The sequence below is a fragment of the Phragmites australis genome, chromosome 14 (genome assembly GCF_958298935.1).
Source record: "Phragmites australis chromosome 14, lpPhrAust1.1, whole genome shotgun sequence".
Classification (NCBI taxonomy): domain Eukaryota; kingdom Viridiplantae; phylum Streptophyta; class Magnoliopsida; order Poales; family Poaceae; genus Phragmites; species Phragmites australis.
Genome location: NC_084934.1, coordinates 909320 through 936072, shown reverse-complemented (window position 1 = coordinate 936072; position 26753 = coordinate 909320). Strand labels below are relative to the sequence as shown.

Sequence of the window (26753 nt, the reverse complement as noted above, 5' to 3'; positions counted from 1 at the left end):
GGGAGAAAAGGGGAAATTTTTTTAGGGATTTGACAAACAAGAAGCTGAGATAACTTGCACCATCTGAAACTCATGGCAACCAAACTCATGGACCCATGACGCTTGCTCAGCTGACAAACTGAAAACATAAAGAAAACACGTCCCAACGCCCAGATCCTGGGGCTGCTTGCTGCCTGGACTGGAGTAAAACCAATGACAACCAATTCATTATATTCCATAAACATCTATGCCTCAACGTCATGCATTATTCTGTTACTAATATATAGTAAATACTTTTCACAGTGTTATAACTTGTGACACCCTATCAAAACATGTTCTGATATTCTACTACTACATAAGCCTGAAAATGACAAGACTAACAGAGTGTTACTCCATTTTTCATAGAACGCTTCCGCTTGGCAGCTGTAGTTTTTAGCTCTCGAAGCTCGCAAGTATACACATAGCTATGGTAGGGGGGTATCGGAGACTTCCATGCTAGGACCTCAAATTTCCCATGAGGCTTAGCGCTTCCATACATCACATCTTGGATTCTAATCTTGGGAACCTCCTCTTGTGAAGAGCGTTGACACTGTAAATAAACCAGGAAAACTTCAGAAGGTGTAGCCATTCTCTCAAGCTGTGCAGGTCTATATTGGTCCAGAGCATCAATTGGATGCTCACCAAATTTGGAGACATGCCTCTGGATGAACCCTCTCAAAAAGGTCAGAACCTTGAACCAAAAGTGGATGTCAAAGTTGTCCCTCGGCAAAGAGGCGGTGGCGGTTGCACCAATGAGAGATTGTTTCAGCATCCTGGCTATCTCCATGGCCAAATATGCAAGCCTTGGGTGTATCGCCGGATCAGTGCTTCCAAACGTAAGCGTCTTGAAGAAGTACCAGTATGCTTCGTGGGACAAATATTTCAGTGTTACTGCCTGCGTTGTTCCAAGCGTTGTGATCTTGTCAGACTGACTTGTGATTATGATTTTACTACCACTTGTCATGCACCGTCTAGAAGCAGAGAATAGCCTCTTCCACGCACTTCCATTGAAGTCTCCAGCTGCCTCAACAACAACTAGCATTCTCTCATCTTTGTTCAACGTGCAATTTTGATATTTCTTCGCACATCCTTCACTAAGAGTGGTTAACTTCTCATCTCTGAAATCGTGGTCACTCAAGAATATAATTTCTGAAAAATGATCACGGACTCTCTCATCATTGCAAACATGAGCGACAAGGGTGCTCTTTCCGACTCTGCCTGGACCGACAATTGGTAGGACCTCCAATTCTTCAGCACCATGAGGCTTGATGACGAGCTCTGTTTCCATCTGGCGGCCAAACATGCACTTGCTCAACAGGAGATGCATGCTGTAAGGCTCACGGTACATGCGGGGATAGCTCGTCAAGAACAGAACCAGCTCATTTGAATCAAGGATCATGGAGCTCAAACTATCAAGCACCTCTTGCATTTCTTTCAAAATATGTGTACTTGTTCCAGTGGAGAAACATAAATCTTTGACAGAATTTACTTTGGACAATAGTGAAGAGTGACTCACAATATGATCTTTGACCTCCTCTTTGTCGTGAGATTGGTATCTGAAGGTATCAAGCGTGTAGTAGCCTCGGTGCATGCAGTCTCGCAGCATGTCCAGCTGCTGTAGCATAGATCGGTTTGTGATGCGGCGTCCCATGGCCTCGTCCATGATGACCTGCGCCCGGAGGAGAGCCGATTGCAGCCTGTCCTCCACAGCTACTGCTGGCGGCTTGAAGCATTTGTTGATGAAGAAATTTATGGATCTAGTGGTGAGCTCACCCATGACTGCAGGAAGGAAAATCTCCATTTGGGGCTCTCTCTCCTCAGGAAGATAACCCTGCAGATGGGTAAGACAACAAACAGTAAGTTTGATGTCTCTGAAACTCTCTGTATTCTATGTTTCTCGTCAAAACTCTCAGGAGAGCAAGGACATATAAGAGCAACTGAACTCGAGGAAAGCAAGGGCGAATAAGAACTAAACTGAGAGAATCAATAGTCCATTCACATGTTTGACCTTTGGGACAGCTTTCGTCTTCCCCTGATTGTTGTGATTGACTTTTTCTCTGTCTTTGTTCACGATTACTAGCCGAGAACAGGTACAGCTCTTGACTGTTGACTCCAGAGCCTTTGCTTAGAGAGCCACCGAGCCATCACCATTTACGATCTATGCAATTTCTCTGTAGAGCTGCCTGCAGCATACTCTACTTATATTGATTCCTTATTCTCCCTGTATCCAGTCTTGAATATCAGATAGAGATACTTAACTAAGGAGAAACTTGATCAAATACTGCTTCAGTCTTCACATAATAAAACACTTCCAGTACCTTCTTGTGAGGAGTCCAGACTCCAACATGGAGATCCTACTTTCTGCAACTTCTAGAGAACTTGCCGTAAATAATGACCATCCTTCCGCATGAATAAGTACTCGAAACTTGGCGTTCGTTTATTCCCAGTGTTCCGAAGTCCAAACAGGCCCTCAGCCATTAATCCCTGAAAGTTAAGTTGTATATCAGTCAAAATGGTAGCCAGTCTACTATGCACAAAATAAGACTAGTAAAACATTGAAAAGTGTGCTAACTAAAACATTGCTTTTGGCTTTTACCTTTTAACAACCGTATAGACTGAAATAAACAAGTCTGCAAATTCTTTGCCAATGTTCAAACATTTTTTAATGAACGGGTGTGGATGTACACCTAGACCATTTAAGTTCGAGTTCTCTTAGACGCGAATCTGAGTGTCTATTTTTCAAAAAATAGATGTTTGCATCCTGGATGTCTTGATGTCTTATTGGTGCAGATGCTGGAAGTTATACTTATATTATTAAAATAGTGTTCAAACATTGTGTGAGAACCTCAGTCACTGAAATCTCATGCCGATGCCCTATAATTTTTTTTACAAAAATAGGAACTTTATTAACTCTCATCGTTATATCTAGATGATAGAACCGTATAAAAGTTTACCCCAGTATCTGTATAATTGGGATGCACACAACCAAACAAAAGGAAACAAAAACGACAACCCAAACCACACAAAACAGTCTCAGAACAAAGAAAAAATGACAAAGGACCCTAAGATGTTGGAGCCTTGATCCTGAACCTAGTATCCCATCTATGACAGGTAAAGACCGTCTTGACCACCTACTCCATGCACGTTGTTGCCATCATCTCTATATAGCATGCAAAGGAGAAGAATTTTTCCTCTTATCAAAGACAATATCATTTCTATATAGCCATAGCAATCAACAAAGAGCAGCCCACCCCTAACCAATATATTAGCTTTCATTTGTTTACTAAGACTCCTAAGCCAGCTTACTATCATATGTGGTATGATGATGCACTACATGATAAAGAGAGACAAAGAAAGACTCTACATTATATAACTCCGCGCCTGCTGGGCTGCTTCAATGCCACCAGGTCGTCTCGACCAGCTGCTCCCAACACGCTATGCTCCTGGGCTGTGCTCGGCAGCCACTCTTGGCTAACTGGGCTGGTCTGCCCGAACCAGGCCGTTGTCAATGTAAAGAATAAGGCGGTTCCCTGTCTGGAGGGCCCACACTGACAAATTTCAGCTGGCAATTGATATTTTCAAAACCATGGCCCTACCGAGCGACTAGGCGGGGCTTGCATGACCAGTCCCCTGATTGCAGATGGAAACCCCACAACCAGCCCTTGCTGGTTGCAGGGCAAGTACACAACTAACTAGGGCTGGTCGCAGGGCAGGTATACACCTAAACAGTCTAATCATATTTAATGTCATCCACTTATACGTTTTTGTTCCCTAGGCATCCTTTCGGGAGACGAAGTCGTGGACCGATGCAGACAGAGTGAGCTGTCCCATAGCATGGCCTAGTAGGCGAGCGTGACGGGTTTGCAGGCAGGTGTAGTGGTGTTTGGCAGATGGGACAGGGCATGCATGATGACTGGGGCAGGTTGGGCGTGCTCACTCCCTGTAATGATGACCTAGGAGTAATTGTTTTCGTCAGGTAGAGGGCAACCACCGTGTTTGGCATGGCCTGCTTGTATGTATACCTCGCCTCCTGCTATATAAAGGGGGAAGGATCGGGCTTGTAAAGAAGGACACTCTGGATAAATTCATCCAACTCATAAGAAAATACACAGGATGTAGAGCTGTTATCCTATGGAAGGTCTGAATTTGGATAAACCCTGGTGTTCTTGAGTTCTTTTGACACACACACACACCAACCAACAACAACTGGAAATGTTGATCACGCACCCATTGTCTGGCATACCTTGGATACATTATCAGGGATTAACCCTCGACAGTTGGCGCACCAGGTAGGGGACGCATTTTCATGTTTCGGTAAATGTTGATAACTCGATTGGGCTACCCACGGTCGTATCTACGGCAACCGTTGAGTCCCGTTCTAAGAACCCCTGACACCGCGAGGTGTTCATCATGGGATATGACCCAGATAAGTCCGGTGTGCTCCAAGTTTGAGACACCGAATCGGAGTCCAAAAACTCCAAGACTCAATGTGAAGTATGCATGATAGACCATGCAGCACGGAGCAACAAAGGCCCTCATGTACTGGGGCACCATCGGTGAGCCCTAGGCCTTGCCCCAGAGGGATACTGGCTTGGAGCTTTTGCTGATAAAGAAATTTATGGATCTAGTTGTCAGCTCACCCAGGACCGCAGAAAGGAGAATCTCCATTAGGGCTCTTTCTCTCTCACTCCTCAGGAACAAGAAGACAACACTGCAGATGTGTATTCTACGTTTCTAGTCCAAACTCCAGGGAGAGCAATGACATATAAGAACTGAAGTCAAGGAGAGCGAGGATGTATAAGAACAACTAAGCTGAGAGAGTCAATAGTCCATTCACGTGTTTGACCTTTGGGACTGCTTTCGCCTTCGCCTGATTTTTCTGCTCTGTGTCTTTGTTAACAAGTACTACCAGTACTAGGCAACTGGCTAGCTGAGAACAGGTACAGCTCTTGACTGTTGCCTCCCAAGCCTTTCCTTATTGAGCCACTGAGCCATCGCCATCTATGATTTATGTAATTTCTCTGCAGAGCATGTATGATATGAAGGTTGGAAAAATTCATACTGTCACATTAGCAACAGATTTATGTTCCTACCGTTCATCACCAGGAACGATATTAACCAGTGTCTCCTGTTGCACTTTTGGCTAACTGACTGAACAAAAGTTGCCTCTGGGCCAGATTTTGCACCATAAATTCTCAACAAAGGAAATAACTTTCTTGTGTTAGCTGATATCGCTAACAATAAAATTTTAAATATTATCTCAAAAGGATTACGCTCTGCAAACATCACCTGAGCATTAGGGATAGCAGACGCTCCAACAATATCTGAAAATCTGAATAATGTATCTTGAGTCCTCCGTCGTTCCAGCACTACTGCTGAAGAGTGCAGAGATGGTTCTCTAACTGGCATACAGAATATGAACTATTCAATAATCAATACTCGTGTATGGCGTGGGGATGTTTCTCAACCTTTCAGATCTGTGATGTTACTGCCCGGTCAGTCTCCGCATGCAGCTACCCTTTCAACCTTTCCATGTGTTTTCTTCTATAAGTGAACTACTAAAAATATCAGCATTCAGTAAGCACAGCTAAGACCCATTCCTAGCAAGGAATTTTGAAGGATTTCTGCAGAACATGTACACATTCATACGAAGTTCATATATTCCATATGGGGCCTAAATATCTTCATGGCTGGTGCTTACAGAAAGATTAACTGAATGTTTGAGTGCATTGAGCACCTCCTGGTTATTGAAGATGACACAAAAACAAATTTCAGGGATTACTTCCTTTCTTCCTCAGTTGTTATGTTCAAGCCACAAGATATCAAAACAAACTAAAATGAGGCAAAAGTAACATGGAAAATCTGAAATTGCAGCATTTTAATTTCAAATACTAGTTTTCTTAAGCATATATATTTTTACATGAGGGGAGCCATATTCATTGTAGGATTTCATTGCAAGCTAAACTCAGGAGTACATGTGAAGTAGGCTAATGCAGAGGTTGCCAGTTTATAGACAAGGCAATATTCAAACTAACAAATTTTAGAAATATGGTCCCTTAAACAAAACATAGAACCCCTCAAGACTAACAAATCAAGAACAGGACTAGTCACACTGATGCTAAAGAGTTGTCCCAATTTCCCCTTGACTGAGAAACATGCACATAAGCACCTTATGTTTGTCAAGCACGTGAGGCACCCACTTCTGATCCCTCACCTGTCGAGGCCACTCCCAATGCTGCAGAAATACACAAATTTTGAAAATAACATCAGCTGGTTGAGAACCGTTTGCTCTCAATGAACATTTGTTTTGAACCAGACACAGAAACCAACATGTTGCTGGCTATCCAAACATGCCACCAGACAACAACCACACTTATCATACTCATAACTTCAGAAAGAATACCTCTTTGTGTAGCACTGATATCATTTATGTTCTTGTGTGACATTGAATCATTGACAGATCACATCTAAGAAATGTAAAGGGTTAATGATAGGTAGGGGGCTGATATCTAGAGTGTGAAAGCTCGTCTAGGTAATACCTTTTTTAATTAATCTCCTTCTGGGTACCTTACTAGCCGTACCTAACTTTAGACAAGTTTTCAAGACCCCATCATCTGTTAACAGACGAAAAAAATATCCTAGGCATACCTAGCCAATTTGAAGCATGGTCCAAACCTAGATAGGAGTAACACGGTTTCTTTTATTAGATTGCGACATTCCACTATACTAATTCATTATTCTCAATCACTGATAAGCAAAGTTGTACTCAGTTAAAGATATACAGGGCAAATGAGGCTAGTACCTGGAGTGTGGAAGCTCATGTAGGGGAAAATGCCGGAGAAGCCACTGTCCTTGCATATCTTTGTGACCCGGCCAGACTTTAGACCAACGGTGAAGACCCCATCAACTGTCTGCACAAAAATGACACCAATGCCGTCCACAAAGCCTACCACATCAGAAAAGGTCGAGAAGGCATCAACAGGGAGCAGCGTCGCGAGCTTAATGACTCTGCTCTGTGCCCAATGCGTATCTCCTTCAGGACTAGGCTCCCTCGACCACAGGTAGAGTGTGGATTTCTCTGCTCTGGCGAATCCCAGCCCGTCATCATCCCTAGTTGTGAGCACAATGCCGCTCCTATAGAATCGTGCTGGTGATAGTCCAATCACTGCCATTTCCTGTGTGCCCAAATTGTACTCGAGGATTCTGGTGCCCATCTAAAATACGAAGTAGAGTGCATTCCCCACAAGAGCACTGGGCGCGAAATTGACGCCGTCATAGGGGTGCTGCGTAGATGTCGGGTCGCTCCACGCGTCGGCATCCGACGAGTAGACGTAGGCGAACATCTCTTTATGGTTGGTGCCCACGACGATCACGAGGAAGTGTCCGCGGTGGCAGTTGAGGTGGTCGCAAGCGGCGCCGGCAGCACAGAGCACCGTGGCGTTCCAGCTGTACGGGTAGAGCGAGCACGGCGGCAAGGGGGGCACCTCCCTCCTCTCGCTCGTTGCTGGGTCCCAGATGAGGAGGCTACTGTCAAAAGGGCTGTGGCCCGAGTCCCAGTGGAGGAGGATGCGGCCGTGCCGGGCGTCGAGCACGCGCCAGTTGCGGCGGTCGGCATGGGGCGGGCGGAAGGTGGAGGTGGGGATGAAGCGGAAACCTGATCCGATGTTGCAGAGGAAGCCGAGCATGGGGGCCCTGCGGTGGAGCTCGCAGAACCTGCGGCGGAAGCCGGGGCCGGAGACGAGGCGGTACCAGCACTTGCAGACGAGGGCAGCGCGGACGAGGAGTGCGGGGTCGTCCAGCGGGATGCGGAGGAGGACCTCTTCGATGAGCTCGTCCATCAGCGCCGCCGGATCCATGATGCTTGCTTGGTTGGTCGGACCACGGCGGGCGGGCGGCCGGCGGAGCAGGTGCGGAGGATTCTCTTTGCGAGCGGTCGGTTCTGCCAGGTGGGACCACCATGGCAGCGACAGTGGCTGTCTGGTTTTCTTACTCTTAAGATCCTGGCCGCACTCTTTAAATCCAACGATCGAGGATCCCGGACGTTAAATGGAATAGCGACCGGCATCAAAGCAAATTCTACAACGTTTGTACGAAAGAGCTCTGTAACATTCTGATTCAGCTATATATTCTTTAATTTAACGGCTAAACTGAAGAAGTGAGAGAAAAGGAATATATATCATCACACGAAAGAAGATCTTTTGTAGAACCTGATCCTATAAAATTTGCTTTCGATCAGGATGCTCCGGCTGGCTAATTGAAACAAATTCTATATGACTCTATCTACTCCCTAGACGCCTAATCTTCTGCAGAAAAATTACATAGACCATAAATTCTGTCTCTTTCCAACTCTTTTCTAGACCAGTGATTATCGGTAGGACGGCCAATTTGCAACAAGAAGCTGAGATAACTTGCACCATCTGAAACTCATGGCAACCAAACTCATGGACCCATGACGCTTGCTCAGCTGACAAACTGAAAACATAAAGAAAACACGTCCCAACGCCCAGATCCTGGGGCTGCTTGCTGCCTGGACTGGAGTAAAACCATTGACAACCAATTCATTATATTTCATAAACATCTATGCCTCAACGTCATGCATTATTCTGTTACTAATATATAGTAAATACTTTACACATGACAAGGTAGTAGTACAGTTTCACAGTGTTATAACTTGTGACACCCTATCAAAACATGTTCTGATATTCTACTACTACATAAGCCTGAAAATGACAAGACTAACAGAGTGTTACTCCATTTTTCATAGAACGCTTCCGCTTGGCAGCTGTAGTTTTTAGCTCTCGAAGCTCGCAAGTATACACATAGCTATGGTAGGGGGGTATCCGAGACTTCCATGCTAGGACCTCAAATTTCCCATGAGGCCTAACGCTTCCATACGTCATATCTTGGATTCTAATCTTGGGAACCTCCTCTTGTGAAGAGCGTTGACACTGTAAAGAAACCAGGAAAACTTCAGAAGGTGTAGCCATTCTCTCAAGCTGTGCAGGTCTATATTGGTCCAGAGCATCAATTGGATGCTCACCAAATTTGGAGACATGCCTCTGGATGAACCCTCTCAAAAAGGTCAGAACCTTGAACCAAAAGTGGATGTCAAAGTTGTCCCTCAGCAAAGAGGCGGTGGTGGTTGCACCAATGAGAGATCGTTTCAGCATCCTGGCTATCTCCATGGCCAAATATGCAAGCCTTGGGTGTATCGCCGGATCAGTGCTTCCAAACGTAAGCGTCTTGAAGAAGTACCAGTATGCTTCGTGGGACAAATATTTCAGTGTTACTGCCTGCGTTGTTCCAAGCGTTGTGATCTTGTCAGACCGACCTGTGATTATGATTTTACTACCACTTGTCATGCACCGTCTAGAAGCAGAGAATAGCCTCTTCCACGCACTTTCATTGAAGTCTCCAGCTGCCTCAACAACAACTAGCATTCTCTCATCTTTGTTCAACGTGCAATTTTGATATTTCTTCGCACATCCTTCACTAAGAGTGGTTAACTTCTCATCTCTGAAATCGTGGTCACTCAAGAATATAATTTCTGAAAAATGATCACGGACTCTCTCATCATTGCAAACATGAGCGACAAGGGTGCTCTTTCCGACTCTGCCTAGACCGACAATTGGTAGGACCTCCAATTCTTCAACACCATGAGGCTGTCTGTGCAACAGGAACTTGATGACGAGCTCTGTTTCCATCTGGCGGCCAAACATGCACTTGCTCAACAGGAGATGCATGCTGTAAGGCTCACGATACATGCGGGGATAGCTCGTCAAGAACAGAACCAGCTCATTTGAATCAAGGATCATGGAGCTCAAACTATCAAGCACCTCTTGCATTTCTTCCAAAATATGTGTACTTGTTCCAGTGGAGAAACATAAATCTTTGACAGAATTTACTTTGGACAATAGTGAAGAGTGACTCACAATCTGATCTTTGACCTCCTCTTTGTCGTGAGATTGGTATCTGAAGGTATCAAGCGTGTAGTAGCCTCGGTGCATGCAGTCTCGCAGCATGTCCAGCTGCTGTAGCATAGATCGGTTTGTGATGCGGCGTCCCATGGCCTCGTCCATGATGACCTGCGCCCGGAGGAGAGCCGATTGCAGCCTGTCCTCCACAGCTACTGCTGGCGGCTTGAAGCATTTGTTGATGAAGAAATTTATGGATCTAGTGGTGAGCTCACCCATGACTGCAGGAAGGAAAATCTCCATTTGGGGCTCTCTCTCCTCAGGAAGATAACCCTGCAGATGGGTAAGACAACAAACAGTAAGTTTGATGTCTCTGAAACTCTCTGTATTCTATGTTTCTCGTCAAAACTCTCAGGAGAGCAAGGACATATAAGAGCAACTGAACTCGATGAAAGCAAGGGCGAATAAGAACTAAACTGAGAGAATCAATAGTCCATTCACATGTTTGACCTTTGGGACAGCTTTCGTCTTCCCCTGATTGTTGTGATTGACTTTTTCTCTGTCTTTGTTCACGATTCCTAGCCGAGAACAGGTACAGCTCTTGACTGTTGACTCCAGAGCCTTTGCTTAGAGAGCCACCGAGCCATCACCATTTACGATCTATGCAATTTCTCTGTAGAGCTGCCTGCAGCATACTATACTTATATTGATTCCTTATTCTCCCTGTATCTAGTCTTGAATATCAGATAGAGGTACTTAACTAAGGAGAAACTTGATCAAATACTGCTTCAGTCTTCACATAATAAAACACTTCCAGTACCTTCTTGTGAGGAGTCCAGACTCCAACATGGAGATCCTACTTTCTGCAACTTCCTAGAGAACTTGCCGTAAATAATGACCATCCTTCCGCATTAACAAGTACTCGAAACTTGTTCCGAGTGTTCCGAAGTCCAAACAGGCCCTCAGCCATTAATCCCTGAAAGTTAAGCCGTATATCAGTCAAAATGGTAGCCAGTCTATGCACAAAATAAGACTAGTAAAACATTGAAAAGTGTGCTAACTAAAACATTGCTTTTGGCTTTTAACGACCGTATAGATTGAAATAAACAAGTCTGCAAATTCTTTGCCAATGTTCAAACATTTTTTAAGGAACGGGTGTGACGTACATCTAGACCATTTAAGTTCGAGTTCTTTTAGACGCGAATCTGAGTGTCTATTTTTTAAAAAATAGATGTGTGCATCCTGAACGTCTTGACGTCTTATTGGTGCAGATGACGGAAGTTATACTTATATTATTAAAAAAAAAGTGTTCAAACATTGTGTGAGAACCTCGGTCAGTGAAAACTCATGCTGATGCCCTATATATATATATTGAAAATGGAAACTTTATTAACTCTCAACGTTATATCTAGATGATAGAACCATATAAAAGTTTACCCCAGTATCTGCATAATTAGGATGCACACAGCCAAATAAGAGGAAACAAAAATGACAACCCAAACCATACAAAACAGTCTCATAACAGAGAAAAAATGACAAAGGGCCCTAAGATGTTGGAGCCTTGATCCAGAACCTAGTATCCCATCTATGCCAGGTAAAGACCATCTTGACCACCCACTCCATGCACGTTGTTGCCATCATCTCTATATAGCATGCAAAGGAGAAGAATTTTTCCTCTTATCAAAGACAATATCATTTCTATATAACCATAGCAATCAACAAAGAGCAGCCCGCCCCTAACCAATATATTAGCTTTCATTTGTTTACTAAGACTCCTAAGCCAGCTTACTATCATATGTGGTATGATGATGCACTACATGATAAAGAGAGACAAAGAAAGACTCTACATTATATAACTCCGCGCCTATTGGGCTGCTTCAATGCCACCAGGTCGTCTCGGCCAGCTGCTCCCAATGCGCTATGCTCCTGGGCTGTGCTCGGCAGCCACTCTTGGCTGACTGGGCTGGTCTGCCCGAACCAGGCCGTTGTCAATGTAAAGAATAAGGCGGTTCCCTGTCTGGAGGGCCCACACTGACAAATTTCAGCTGGCAATTGATATTTTCAAAACCATGGCCCTACCGAGTGATCAGGCGAGGCTCGCATGACCAGTCCCCTGATTGCAGATGGAAACCCCACAGCCAGCCCTTGCTGGTTGCGGGGCAAGTACACAACTAACTACGGCTGGTCACGAGGCAGGTACACACCTAAACAGTCTAATCATATTTAATGTCATCCACTTATAAGTTTTTGTTCCCCAGGCATCCTTTCGGGAGACGAAGTCATGGGCCGATGCAGACAGAGTGAGCTGTACCATAGCATGGCCTGGCAGGCGAGCATGACGAGCTTGCAGGCAGGTAGCGGTGTTTGGCAGATGGGACAGGGCATGCATGATGACTGGGGCAGGTTGGGCGTGCTCACTCCCTATAATGATGACCTAAGAGTAGTTGTTTTCGTCAGGTAAAGGGCAGCCACCGTGTTTGGCATGGCCTGCTTATATGTATACCTCGCCTCCTGCTATATAAAGGGGGAAGGACCGGGCTTATAAAGAAGGACACTCTGGATAAGTTCATCCAACTCATAAGGAAATACACAGGATGTAGAGCTGTTATCCTACGGAAGGTCTGAATTTGGATAAACCCTGGTGTTCTTGAGTTCTTTTGACACACACACACCCACCAACAGCAACTGGAAATGTTGATCACGCACCCATTGTCCGGCATACCTTGGATACATTATCAGGGATTAACCCTCGACAGTTGACGCACCAGGTAGGGGACGCATTTTCATGTTTCGGTAAATGTTGATAACTCGATTGGGCTACCCATGGTCGTATCTACGGCAACCATTGAGTCCCGTTCTGAGGACCCCTGACACCGCAAGGTGTTCGTCATGGGATATGACTCAGATGAGTCTGGTGTGCTCCAAGTTTGGGACACCGAATCGGAGTCCAAAGGCTTCAAGACTCAATGTGAAGTATGCATGATAGACCATGCAGCACGGAGCAACAAAGGCCCTCATGTACCGGGCACCATCGGTGAGCCCTAGGCCTTGCGCCTAGACAGATACTGGCCTGGTACCGAACAGGGAGGCACTCTAATAAAACCCCCTCCACTATAGTGCCACTAGAGAGGCCCCCGCATAGGACGTGGTCCTTAGTGGTGCCATCGTCTAAGCCATCGCACCACGCATGTGCTGGGCTCCCCTCTTCGTGATATGTTGCTACTTTGCGCTTAGCGGCTCTACTATGAGGCTATGACGCTGCGCAGAATCCATAGACTGTGCAAATGTCCGTCAGCCACCCGCCGGTGGTCGTGCCGAAGGGTTCACCAAAAGCACCTGGCTACACGACCTCACCCTCTTGGTAGAGACCATTTGACACCAAATCGTGGTGGCAAACACCACGTTCGTCATAAGGGCTGGTGAAGGTCATGATTGCCAAGAATCACAGCAGGCCATGCGGTAGGAAAAATTTTGTGCTCCCTCCGTGACAGGAAGTACTCGGAGACCCCCGCCATGTCAAGATAGCTAACCCACTGACCTACGTGACTCTCTTCACCAACGCGACATCTGTGAAGTGATCCAAGGCAAGAGGGTTGTCCAGGACCGCTCGACATCATGGCGATCAAGCAAACCGGCTAACCGCACCAGTGCTTCGAGAAAAATGAAAAAAAGGGCCAAGGCTATTGCCCGATCCACCACATAGATGCCCATGACCTGACCGAATGCAAGGTCGTGCGGGGTATCATCGACAAGGAGCTTGGGAAATGTAAACCTAGGCATGAGGACAATGGTGAGGATGGGGCCGACCCTGACTAGTCGATGCTGAGTTTTCAGCACGTCGATCACATAGTCCACCATATCTTTGGAGGCACCACAACATATTCCTTAAACAGGGAATACAAGTCGGTGGTTTGTGAGGTGTGGGCGATCACACTGGGCCCGAGCCCACATCTGAAGTGGTCGGAGGTACCCCTCACCTTCATCCAGGCAAACCACCGCGCAAGTGTCAGACGCCCTAATTGCTATCTCATCATGGTCGAACACACGGTTCAAAATATCTGACTTGCTCATGTACTGGTCGATGGAGGGAGTTCCATCAACCTCCTCTTCGCCGATGCAATGGACGCTCTGCAGATTCTGAGGAGCACATTGAAACAATCTCCTCCCTTCTTCGGAATTACCCCTGGTTCATTGGCTAAACCATTGGGGCAAATTGAGCTACCCGTCACCTTCGGCTCATCGAGTAAATTTAGGACCAAAAAAGTCTTGTTCGATGTGGCGGACTTTGGGACAGCTTACAACGTAATCCTTGGGCGATCGACGAGAGCCCAATTCATGGCCATCACCCACTATGCTTACCAGGCAATCAAGATCCCTAGCCCGGTGGGGCCATCACCATTTTTGACAACACAAAGACAACCCTGCACTACGACAAGAGGAGCCTCAACATGGTCGAGCTGACTCCCGAGTCGTAGCCCGAGAACGCCGAGCCTAGTGATTGCCCAGTGAAGGTCCACATCGCTGCTAGTCTAGATGATCGTCTCGGGGAAGTTTACCTAAATGACTCCGACCCATCCAAGATGGTCCAGATAGGGGTTGACTTGGACCTTAAATAGGAACTCATGCTCATCACTTTTCTCTGGGCAAACACGGATGTCTTTTCTTGGAGTCCCTCTAATATGCCTAGAGTCCCTAGGGACGTGATCGAGCATAAAATATCAGTGCAATCGGACGCGTGACCAGTAAAGCATAAGGCGCATCAGTTCGCAGCCGCCCGAAAGGAAGCATTTCATGAGGAGATTGATAAGCTCATGGAAGCAGGCTTTATCTGGGAGGTGCAGTACCCAGAGTGGCTAGATAACCTAGTCATGGTCCGTAAACCCAATGGTAAGTGGAGGAAGTGAGTCGACTTCATTGACCTCAACAAAGTATGACCAAAAGATCTCTTCCCTTTCCCCTAGATCGACCAGCTTGTTGACTCAACCGTCGATAGCAATCTGTTAAGCTTCTTAAATGCCTGCTCAGGGTACCACCAGATTAGCATGTGTAGAGAAGATGAAGAGAAGACTACTTTTGTAACGCCCTTCAAGATCTTTTGTTATGTAAAAATATCTTTTGGTTTGAAGAGCGCCGGTGCCACTTACCAGTGGTGTATTTAGCTTATTCTTCGACCAATACTTGGTAGAAATGTCAAGGCATATGTTGATGATGTGGTCATGAAGAGTAGGCCCAAGGATGACCTAGTCGCATACCTCCAGGAAACGTTCGACAACCTTTAAAAGTACTGCATGATGTTGAACCTAGAGAAATGGACATTCAAAGTATCATCAGGGAAGTTGCTCAGCTTCCTTGTGTCCAGCCGAAGAATAGAAGCGAACCCTGACAATATCAGGGTCGTCGACCAGATGAGATCCCTGACTAGGCTAAAGGAAGTCCATAAACTAACAAGATGTGTGGCAGCTTTGAGCAGATTCATCTCGAGGCTGGGAGAAAAGAGGTTGCCGCTCTTCAAACTTCTAAAGAAAAATAACCACTTCCGGTGGACGCCAGAGTAGGAGACCACTTTTCAAGATCTCAAAAGGTACCTCTCGTCGCCTCCTGTACTGACCGCTCTTCGATCAGATGAGGAGTTCTTGCTCTATGTTGCAGCTAACCCTCAGGTCGCGAGCGCGGTCTTGGTCATCGAACGAGAAAGTTTTCAGCGACCAGTGTACTATGCTAGTGAGGTCCTACACGACACAAAGACTCGGTACCCTTAGGCTCAAAAGCTGCTATACGCTATATTGATGGCCTCTTATAAACTCAGACACTACTTCTAGCCCCACAAAGTCAAGATAATCCCATGTCTCTCCATTAGAGAAATTCTCCATAGCAGGGATGCGGTAGGAAGAACGGCAAAGTGGGTAGTAGAGCTCGGGGTGTTCAATATTCAGTTCATCCCCCAAATGGCTATCAAGTCCCAAGCACTGGTCGATTTTGTGGCCAAGTGGTTGTCCGTTGAGCCCGAGTAGGAACAGTGACTGAAGGTTTACGAGCACTGGACCATGCACTTCGATGGATCATTCACGCTAAAGGAAGCAAGGGTTGGAGTGGTCCTGACTTCACCAACCAGTGACATCCTCAGGTACATATTTCAATTATATTTTCTAGCCACTAACAATATTGCAGAGTACGATGGCCTCTTGTCCGGAGTGCGACCAACCTCCGCACTTGGGATAAAGTGCCGGCTAGCGATAGTGGACTCGCTACTGGTTGTGAACCAAGTGTAAAAGGAGTTTCAATGCTCTGATCCTACAATGATGACATACCTCACTGAAGTGAGAAGGCTGGAGTGATGCTTTATTAGTTTTGAAGTCAAGCATATCTCTCGCAAGGACAACTTCCTAGCTAATGAGCTGGCATATCTATTTTCTTCTCACGAACCTGTCTCGATCGGGGCCTTTGAAGAAAGACTCACACGATCATCCACCGCGATCTCGGACCAAGGTGAAGGGGATGCTCCACTTAGAAATGAAGCACCAGATGCAACACCTTTTGAGACAACACCTCCTTTGGTGCAGTCGACCTTGGGTGGCCATCATGTGATTGCCCCGCTCAATTCAAGTCCGACCTGGATGAATTAGATCTTGGACTACCTTCAGAATCAAGCAGTCCCTGATGATGATGCATTAGTAGAAAAAGTCACACGGCAAGCCCATAGATGCTCCCTGATAGAGGATGCCTTTACTGCAAGAGGAGCAATGACCTTTTACTGAAATGCATCACTAAGAAAGAGGGGAGCACAATACTCTCTGATATTCACCGAGGCATATGAGGTAGCCACACTTCATATTGCACTCTGGTCGTAAAAGTGTTCCGACAAAGATTCTATTGGCCCACTGCCCTCCAGGATGCTTGCAAGCTGGCAAAACTATGCGAGTCATGTCAGTACCATGATCGACATACCAACCTACTAGCCTAAGCATTGCAAACCAAACCACTCTCTGGGCTTTCACTATCTAGGCGCGCAATATCGTGGGACCATTCCCTAAAGCCCCAGACAGTTTTGAATTCATGTTCATGGTAGTCGATAAATTCAATAAGTGGATCGAAGCTGAGCCCATTAGGAAGATCACCGCTATAGCAACAATCAAATTCATACGGGGGCAGTGCAGTTTGGCAGTCCAAACCGCATAATTACGGACAACGGGATTCAGTTTGCTCATAGTGGTTTTTGAGACTACTGCGAAGAGATTAGGACCAAGGTTTGCTTTGCAATTGTGGCACATCCTCAAAGTAATAGATAGGTCGAAAGGGCAAATAGGATGATACTACAAGAAATCAAAACTCGGGTCTTCAACTAGCTTAAGAGCTATTCAAAACACTGGGTGAATGAGCTCCCCACAGTACTCTGGTCGCTGCGAATGACCCCCAACAGAGCTACATCCAAAACTCCTTTTTTCCTGGTCTTTGGTGCAAAAGCAATTCTCTCCTCTGAAATCATCCTTTAGTCTCCCCGAGTGACTAGCTACTTGGATGATAACTAGGTGGCATGATGAGAGGACGACATAAATATGATCGAAGAGTTCCACGATCGTGCTATAAATTGAGCAACCTGATATCAGCAAAGCCTCAGAGATTATCATGACCACAAGGTGCAGGAGCGGACACGAGTCGTAGGCGACCTCATCCTTAGCTAAATCCAAAATAAGGCAGACCGGAATAAGCTCTTCCCCAAGTGGGAGGGGCCCTACAAGGTGGTCGATGCTACCCGACCTAGTGGTAAAGTTAGCCATGGAAGACGGCCGTGAATTGCACAACTCCTGGAACATAACCCGGTTATGCAAGTTCTATATGTAGGGTTACTCGAAGATGAGCATGTTTCTCTATTTTGCAGGATCTTCCGGACGAGCGTAAAACATGACTTGTAAGCTTTTCCAATTTAAAAACCAGACTCTCTGTTTTGCAGGATTTCCTGGAAAGGAACAGTCTCCTATCAGCTTGTAAGTTTTTTTCGATTCTAAGACTTGACTGCCTGGCGGTAGCTTTTTACAACTAGGCAGTCAGGGGCTAGAGTAGTTTAGATTATATAGTTCTTTTTTCTTATTTTTCCGTGCTACTAGTTACTTTGTATGTTCGCTCATATGGTGAGTACCAAACCATTTGAGTAGGGATTCAAATTGCCACTCATGCAGTTTCAAGCATATGGGTGGATGGGGGGTAACGACCATGAAGCCACAAGTCCTAACTCAGGTCGAGTGTCGGTCTCCACCGAAGGGCTTGTCGTGCCAAGGGTTGTCCTACGCGCCATGAACCTAACTAGTGAGCGATACTGAAAGCCTAGCCCCCCTCCCCCCCAAATGTAATAAGAACTCAGAACCTAATCACCACATGAACATAGGGAAAGTTTAGATAAAAGCATGTCATTGCATTACAATATAACCATTCGGATAATGCTCGAGGCTGTTTCTAATGATTTTATTTAGTATCCCTAGGATCCGAAGATGCTCTAGTGTGGGTCAAATCGGACGGACCAAAGCAGAGACTGAGCCGTAGAAAGAAATGACCTTGTAAGATCATGAAGCTCCTCTGCGGTGTTTCAGACACCGACAAAACCTTCAGAGATTGTCAGAACAAGGTCCAGGTCGGGAAAGTGCTCGCTAACACAAGAGAAGGCAAGACAGGTATCATGGATTGCGATCACAAACAAGTGGTCGCTGATGTCCTGCGCAGCCGCGGCTCGAGTGTACCCGCCTCCTCAGAGGCCTCCGAGAACCAGTCGATGTGACCAGTTACAATGTCTCCAGGAGTGGGACGGATCTGAATGCCAGTGGGCCAGAGCAGTGAGTCAAAGGGGGTGAACACCTAACTAAGGCGGTCATAGAAACACGCTCACTGGTGGTCGTCCTCCCTCATCACTCGCTCCAATTCTCTCTTCACCGTTAATAGCTCCTCCCGACAAGCTGGTCACGAAAATAGGTCGCAAACCATGCAGGAGTCAGCTGGTCGAGTCTCACTTGGATAGGTTGGGACTACACGTGACTTAATGGTGGTAGGGCCAATGCACCTTGAAGATCGCTTTCTAGGATCTCTTGCTCGACCGGAAACCTAAGCTCACACTCGACCACCACTTGCAGACTGCGCTGGCCATCGGTGTTGTCAACAGTTGTGGTCGGGGGCTCAGAGCGAATAGGAGTGGTGGTCGATTCTGGGACTCTATGACCATAGTAGCGACATAACCTTATTAGGGAAATTAAAAGCTTTGTTCATGCATAATACAAGCCTAAATTATAGTTCGAGGTTTACTCTTCTTCTACAGCCTCCTCGATGGTCTCCACCTTGAAGATTGACCCTATGAAATCCACTGACCCTTGACACTCTAGCTCTAGTCTCTCCATGGCTACGGGATCGGCAGTCACAACCCCTTCCCGGACGGTCTCAAGGTTGAAGTTAGGGTCACAATAGTGCTAGCACGTGAGAACAAACGTCGTCGTGGCTTTCGCCGCTATCGTTAGGTCCTCTGAGGTCCTCATTACTAGGATGCCCAGGAGCTGGGCAAACTTCTCTGTCAAGACATGGATGGCGTAGGCCTAACCCTGAGCGACCCTTTCATCTTTCGGGTTGGCGACGTCTAGTTTGATGCTCCTCAACGGTCGTTGGATTGCCTTAAATGCTTCCTCAAGAATACTGCAAGTCTTTTGCTCATCCTCCTTGAGCTAAGAATGTTCAACAGTGAGTGCAAAATTTTCCTATTGAAGTGTCTCACCTCCTTCTCTTCGGCCATTAGCCTCTCCAACTCGGCACACCTGCTGTCCACCGCCTTCTTAGTGATCAGTCTTTGGATGGAGGCAGGAAGGCTGGCGACCCAGGAAAGCAGGTTGGAGGCTAGAGCGGGCTCCACGACTGGCTCCACAAACATGGAAGTCATGGCCAGTGCTCCTGACATCGGAGCTACTGGAGGTTGGAGTGTTGAAGCATCTTGCTGAGGCGCCAAAAGAGGCTGGGAGGGTCGGGGCCTGTGGTGAGGTTGAGGACCTGCAACGATAAAAGATCGCGGAGTCGAAAAAGAAAGAAAACTTCCAAGGTATCTACACCTAACCAGGAAACTTACCGTGTGGGCGGAGGGGTGAGCATGAGCCTCGTCCTCGTGAAGCAGCCAGTGACTGGTGTCTCACGGGCGCATTTGGATGCTGCCGCAGAAGCCAAGTCCTACACCGCTCTCTTCCCTGCTGGCGTAGAGCCTTAGCCTAAAGCAGCCTAATCACCCCTAGCTTGGTCGAGGTGACGCTGGTTGTGGTGAGTTTGGTGGGGGCGGACCTGGTCAGAGCGGGTCATGTCAGTGCAGGACTGGTCAGGGTGCGTCTGATCGATGTGGGCATGGTCGGAGTGAGTCTGATCGGGGCAAGATTGGTTAACCCTCTACTAACCAGCACCACTCATAGGGCCTCGACCAGTGGTTGATATCTGGCTCCAAGCAGGTTGATCATCATCATGACCAGATTGACTGCTGACCAAAGTGGTACTAGGCGATGGACGTCGTCAATCACCGGGCATAGGAAGTCGACCTTGGGGAGACCCTGTAGTGACGCGAACCATGAAAACCTCACCCAGGAGAATGCTTGGTGGTGAAAAATTTGAGAAAATGCTAAACATACCAGTCTGATCCAAGCCCTCTCCGATAAAGGGAGATCACATGGTGGAGGGCCATCTTTCTTTAAGGCCGCCGCCATTAGGAATTTGGCTTGCGTGTCAATGGCCTCGTTAGGAAGATCTGGGTAGTAAGGATACTTATGGTGTCACACAATCGACAACAAGAGCCAAGAAAACAATGATGGGGTTACATGTGGAACTCTCTCGGGTGTCACATCGCCTCCGGTGTACTGATATGCCAGATGCGCTCTCCTCCGTAAGGGCACAACCAGCGCTTGATGAAATCACGAACAACATCTGATCCCGCCCGGCATGTCCAAGCTGCTTGACCTGTTTGGCAAGGGTCATCAGCTTTGGAGTCGCCCCCAGTTCTCGGTGACCTATGCCGGTTTGCTCGGCACACGAATGTTATCCGAAGAGTCTTCGGTCATGAGGTAAAACCAATCCTCCCTCCAGCCTGACCATGATGACTTGAGACCCATCTCAAGGTTCTCGTATGACACCATCACGGAGAGGAAACCCGCAGCTTCTGGTGGCTAGCCCGGTCTATAACCTGGCCGTGTAGAAAAACCTGAAGAGATCGAGGCATGTCTCGACCCCGATGAAATTCTCACATATATGGGCAAAGACACTCAACAAGATAATGGAGTTGGGGTAGAGGTAGGGGTAGAATATCTCATAGAAGGAAATGACAATGATGAAGAATTCAGAGAAGGACGACACGAGGCTGGCCAAGAAAAAGGAAACAAACATCACAATCTCCCCCTGATGGGTGGCTGGCACACTCTCACCAGCTCGGTACCCCAAGGACAGGCGACAAGGGAGCTGGTGGTTGTTACGCATTGGTTTCATCCTCGCTGTGTTGCACTTGGATTTGGGGAAATCTGGCTCATTGCTGATGTGCGGCGCCATTGCAGGTGCAAGAATGGGGACGAAGAAGAAGGGCCCTAAGCATAAAGGCTTGGAAGTTATGGGAGATGACGAAAGGATTCATGGGGAACCTTTGGCTTTCCAATTTATAGGGTTGGCGCCATATCCCAACTGTCACGGAGTCCAGTCGGGTCAAAAATCGAAAGGTCGTGCGTGGGGAAATGTAATTCCCTTGGGTTCGATGGCATTTAATGTTTCTCTCTCCCACTATTCTCTCCCATTCACATTTTCTCTCCCTCATGATTTCTCTCTATGTTCGAATGTTTAACCTCCTCTCGGGATGAGGTTTTGAGAGTTGACTACAAAAGTGGGCCATGTCGACGACCACTCCCTAGGTGAACTTATGTTCACACGGGGCCAAAGTGATTCGACCAAGCCCGACCAAGGCCGAATGGTGTCTAGTGATCTCGGAACCTTGCAGTGAACCACTCAGTCCACCTCGTCCACGATGGAGCTTGGGGGCTACTGTTGATGTAAAGAATAAGAGGTTCCCTATCAGGAGGGCTGACACCGGCAGATGCCAACTAGTAGTTGATATTTTCAAAAACCATAGCCCCACCGCACAACTAAGCAGGGCTCACACGACCAGTCCCTTGATCGCAAATGGAAACCCCACGACCAGCCGTTGCTGATCATGGGGCAAGTATACACCTAACCAGTCTAATCGCATTCAATGCCATCCACTCATGCATTTTCCTTCCCCAGGCACCCTTTCGGCAGATGAAGTCGTGGACTGTCATAGAGGTGGTGTGACCCATCCTGTAGCATTTAATGCTACGGGACGGCCTGGCAGATGAGCGTGATGGGCTTGCAGGCATGTGTGACGGTGTTTGGTGAATGGGACAGGATGTGTAGGACGATCTGGGTGGGCTGGGCATGCCACTCACTGTAATGGTGACATAGGAGTAGTTGTTTTCATCATGTAGAGGGCAATCACCGTGTTTGCCACAGTCTGCTTGTATGTACAACTCGTCTCCTGCTATATAATAGGGGAAGGACCAGACTTGTAAAGAAGGACACTCTGGATAAGTTCACCCAACTCATAGAAAATACACAAGATGTAAGGTTGTTATCCCATAAGAGGCCTGAACCTAGATAAACCATGGTGTTCTTAAGTTCTTTTGATACACACCCACCAATAGCCACTGAAAATATTGATCACGCATCTATCGTCCGACATACCCTGAATACATTGCTAGGGATTAACCATCGACAGCCGCTGAGCGCCACGCCTTGCATGGCCCATGAACTCTCCCTGGCCTCTATGCTCTACTGAGCCACTCTTAGTTGGGTTGCCAACACGCCCGCATGAGCAGTACCTAGACCTATGCGCCCACTAGGCCGCTGGCCTTTTCCCACAAGCAGTGGCCACCCAAATCACCTCAAGTCCACCAACCCCAACCAAGATCTAAGACTTGGAACTGTACCATCTCCACGTCAAATCCAATCGCTTCAAGCCATATCTCCCGTGACGCAATCCATCTCTACCACATTATAGCCCATACATCATCCGTGCATGTCTCACGATATGATCACTTTCAGTGCATTGTTCCCTCACCCAAATGTCTTGCATGATCTCCTGACCGCCTTGACCTCGATTACTCCCCAAACATAGTTTTGGTCCCTATCACCGACCACGTTTGTTTGCCCTTAGGACACACATACATATGATTAAAACAAACAACCAATTTCAGGCACAAGTTTATCCAAACTTGACTCATGTCAATCCATTCAACACATGAACACCATCATACCATCATTATGTTAAACCTCTTTGCTTTTGCCAATTTCAAAAAAAAAAAAAAATTCATCATTCATAATTTCGCAATATACCTTTAAATTAGTGTGAAAATAAATATGCTTTCATCCAAGTTTACACATGAAAACAGAGCAAGCGTCATATTGAATCAAACTGTTGCACTAGTACATGAGCCTGAAAGATAGCAAGGTCGTGTGCATATACAGATACAACATATGAAATCATTCGGTTCAACTAAATCAAAATCTTTCCCTAAAAATAAACTAATTCAAAAATCTCTTCCAACTCTTTCTGGACCAGTGATTGATAGAACACCCAATCTGCTTAACCCATGAGGCTCTGATTGCCTTACAACATGAAGCTGATAACTTGCCCCATCTCAATCTGGCAACCAAAAATTCAAGTGACCAAACATGACCAAGAGGCTCAGCTGACAAAATGACTTGCAGGTTGATCTGAAAACATAAAGAAAACGCAATTTTGAACACCAACATAAAGAAAACGCAATTCTGAACGCCAGATCCTGAGGCTGATATCTGTAGTAAACCAAACGAAAGCAATTCATTATGTCTAATGAAAATATTTGCCTCAACATCATGCATTATTCTGTTAATAAACATACTTCACGTATGACCAGGTTTAGTACATATCATACATTTTGACTATGCAGTAACTTGTGACACCCTATCAAAACATATTAAGATATCCTGCTACATCAGCCTGATGATGACAAAATTAACTAAGTGTGACTCCATTTTTCATAGAACGCTTCCTCTTGGAAGCTGTAGCTTTTATCTCTCGGGTCTCACAAATATACACATAGCTATAGTAGGGTGGTATCTGGGACCTCCATCCTAGGGCCTCGAATTTCCCATGAGGTTTAACTCTTCCATACATCACATCTTGAAATCTAATCTTGGGAACCTCCTCTTGTGCAGAGCACTCATACTGATGAACAACCATGACCTCTTCAGAAGGTGTAGCCATTCTCCTAATATGTGCAGGTCTATTTTGCTTCACAGAATTAGATGGATGCTCACCAAATCTGGAGACATGCCACTTCATGAACCCTCTCAAGAAGGCCAGAACCTTGCACCAAAAGTGGATGTCAAAGTTGTCCCTCAGAAGACCGGCCATGATGTTTGCCCAAATGAGAGAACCGTTCAAAAACCTGACTATCTCCATGGCCAGGTGCGTGAGCCTCGGGTGCATCTCAGGATCCATGCTTCCAAATGTAAGTGTCTTGAAGAAATACCAATACGCCTCATAGGATAGATACTTCAGAGTTAGAGCCTGTGTTGTTCCACACTTCACGATTTTGTCAGACCGACTTGTGACTACGATTTTACTACCACTTGGCATGCACCATCTAGAAGCAGAGTACAACCTATTCCATGCATCTTCATTGAGATCCCCTACTAACTCCACAATAAGTAGCAATCTCCCGTCTTTGTTCGAGTTTGACACGCCATTTTGATGTTTCATTGGACATCCTTCTTTGAAAGTAGCTAGATCATCATCTGTAAAATCATGTTCGTTCAAGAACATGATTTCTGAAAAATGATCACGTACTCTTTCATCCTTGCAAACATGAGCGATAAGTGTGCTCTTGCCGACTCTTCTGGGACCGACAATTGGTAGGACTTCCAACTCTTCAGAGCCATTAGGTTGTGTGTGTAACAAGAAGTTGATGACAAGTTCAGCTTCCATCTGGCGGCCAAACATGCAGTTACCTAGTAGGAGATGCATGTTGTAAGGCTGGCGGTACAGGCGAGGGTAGCTTGACAAGAACAGGACCAGCTCATTTGAATCAAGGATCATGGAGCTCAAACTGTCAAACGCCTTTTGCAGTTGTTCCAAAATCTGCACATTGCTACTGGAGGAACATAAACCTTTCAGAGAACTTACTTTGGACAAAGACAAAAAGTGACTCACGGCCTGATCTTTGGCGTCCTCCTCGTCGTGAGATTGGTATCTTAAGGTGTCGAGCATGTAATAGCCACGGTGCATGGCGTCTCTCAACATGTCCAGCTGCTGGAGCATAGCTTGGTTTGTGATGTGCCGTCCCATGGCCTCGTCGACGATGACCTGTGCCCGGAGCAGGACCCTGCGGAGGCGATCCTCCACATCCAACGCCGACGGCTTGGAGCTTTTGTTGATGAAGAAATTTATGGATCTAGTGGTGAGCTCACCCAGGACTGCAGAAAGGAACATCTCCATTTGGGGACTCTCTCTCCTCAGGAAGATAACACAGCAGGTGGAGGAGAGAATGAACAGGAGCTGTGGTGGAATGGAATGAGATGTCTCTGAGTCAAGACTCCAAGGAGATCAAGGATATATTAAGAACAAGTCCAGTCATGCAGATTGTTTCAAGTCCTGCGTCCAATAGTTCATGCTCATGTGTTGACCATATCGTTCCAGATCAATAAGTACACGACACTTGGTGTGCGTTCTTCCTGCTTCTCCATTTTTTCTTCCAGCGTTCCAAATGGGCATTGAGCCATTAATCACTGAAAGTTAAGGTGTACCAGTTAAAATGGTAGCTAGTCTACGATGCACAACAGAAGACTAATAATAAAACATTAGAAATTGTGTAGCCGTGTGGACTGCGGATTAAAGGTTAGATGTGGACCAAATCAGCGGAGTCTTTGCTAATCTTCTGGTACTCAACTATGCGTGTTAAGTTTAGTCAAAGAAAAAGGAAGACCAAGCACTACCAAAGTGTCTCTGAGAGTACATTATTATATATCCATTTTTCGGGAAAGAGAAACAAAGAAAATTATATATTCAGTTCCAATTGGCTGTGATAAGCATGAACTGAAAAATACCTTCAGCTGAAATGTTAAACTGAAACATATATAGTTTCTGACTCATGGTAATGAAGCATTTGACGAGAAGAACGATAATTGACCAAGGTGCGCAGCACTGTTCCAACTTACATCTTCCATCTTCCACAGGATACAGTTCAGGTATAACCTGATACATTCTTCAAGACAAGCTCTGAATTATGATCACTGATGAAACCGAACTGAAGATGAAACTGCACTGAACCCTTGCAATTCTCTCGTCCGGTATACTGAACCTGGACAACCAAGGCAATCTTGGGGTCGCTGGACAACCAAGGCAGATTGAACCTTGACCTCAGCGAGCTGGGACAAGCAATACCTGGGCGTCTCTCATCATGCCCATCTGCTGGAGCATAGCTTGGTTTGTGATGTGCCGTCCCATGGCCTCGTCAAGGATGACCTGTGCGCGAAGCAGGACTCTGCAGAGGCGATCCTCCAAGTCCAGTGCCGTCGGCTTGGATCTTTTGCTGATGAAGAAATTTATGGATCTAGATGTCAGCTCACCCAGGACTGTAGAAAGGAAAATCTCCATTTCGGGACTCTCTCTCGTCAGGAAGATAACACAGCAGGTCGATAAGAGAATGAACAGTGATATACAGAATGCAATGAGATGTCTCTCGGCCAAGACTCAAAGATGTATCAAGAGAAAATGAGACG

General features: G+C 46.3%; 3 protein-coding genes and 1 pseudogene across 10 annotated transcripts; all 4 read right to left on the bottom strand.

Moving 5' to 3' along the window:
* Positions 1–280: 280 nt before the first annotated feature.
* On the bottom strand, positions 281–25266 carry LOC133890944 (disease resistance protein RGA2-like). 4 transcript variants are annotated; one of them, XM_062331594.1, is made up of 4 exons: positions 25159–25266; positions 2337–2502; positions 1994–2201; positions 281–1849 (listed from the first exon to the last, which is right to left on the bottom strand). In XM_062331594.1, exon 4 carries the CDS (start codon positions 1817–1819, stop codon positions 356–358), a length of 1464 nt encoding a protein of 487 aa, XP_062187578.1. In that variant the 5' UTR covers positions 1820–1849; positions 1994–2201; positions 2337–2502; positions 25159–25266; the 3' UTR covers positions 281–355. The 4 variants fall into 4 exon arrangements, with proteins under 4 accessions (XP_062187578.1, XP_062187580.1, XP_062187579.1 ...); XM_062331596.1 differs by lacking the exon at positions 1994–2201; XM_062331595.1 differs by lacking the exons at positions 2337–2502; positions 25159–25266 and having other exon boundaries at positions 2027–2321.
* LOC133891106 (uncharacterized) lies at positions 4619–8079 on the bottom strand (annotated as a pseudogene).
* Positions 8565–10835, bottom strand: LOC133889950 (putative disease resistance protein RGA3). 3 transcript variants are annotated; one of them, XM_062330374.1, is made up of 2 exons: positions 10410–10835; positions 8565–10265 (listed from the first exon to the last, which is right to left on the bottom strand). In XM_062330374.1, the coding sequence occupies exon 2, from the start codon at positions 10233–10235 to the stop codon at positions 8754–8756; it is 1482 nt and encodes a 493-aa protein (XP_062186358.1). In that variant the 5' UTR covers positions 10236–10265; positions 10410–10835; the 3' UTR covers positions 8565–8753. The 3 variants fall into 3 exon arrangements, with proteins under 3 accessions (XP_062186358.1, XP_062186359.1, XP_062186360.1); XM_062330375.1 differs by having other exon boundaries at positions 10443–10835; XM_062330376.1 differs by lacking the exon at positions 10410–10835 and having other exon boundaries at positions 8782–8966; positions 9059–10371.
* Positions 23377–26753, bottom strand: LOC133890942 (uncharacterized). Of its 3 annotated transcripts, none has more exons than XM_062331593.1 (2): positions 26430–26753; positions 23377–25271 (listed from the first exon to the last, which is right to left on the bottom strand). In XM_062331593.1, exons 1-2 carry the CDS (start codon positions 26626–26628, stop codon positions 23986–23988), a joined length of 1485 nt encoding a protein of 494 aa, XP_062187577.1. In that variant the 5' UTR covers positions 26629–26753; the 3' UTR covers positions 23377–23985. The 3 variants fall into 3 exon arrangements, with proteins under 3 accessions (XP_062187577.1, XP_062187575.1, XP_062187576.1); XM_062331591.1 differs by having other exon boundaries at positions 23377–25760; positions 26079–26574; XM_062331592.1 differs by having other exon boundaries at positions 23377–25760; positions 26190–26574.

Bases quoted from the DNA above. Each gene is read 5' to 3' on its own strand.
- LOC133890944 (XM_062331594.1), bottom strand. From the start codon at position 1,819: ATGGAGATTTTCCTTCCTGCAGTCATGGGTGAGCTCACCACTAGATCC.
- LOC133889950 (XM_062330374.1), bottom strand. From the start codon at position 10,235: ATGGAGATTTTCCTTCCTGCAGTCATGGGTGAGCTCACCACTAGATCC.
- LOC133890942 (XM_062331593.1), bottom strand. From the start codon at position 26,628: ATGGAGATTTTCCTTTCTACAGTCCTGGGTGAGCTGACATCTAGATCC. The intron at 25,272-26,429 runs TGAGAGACGCCC...AGCTGGACATGT, and splicing joins GCTCCAGCAGATGGGCATGA to TGAGAGACGCCATGCACCGT.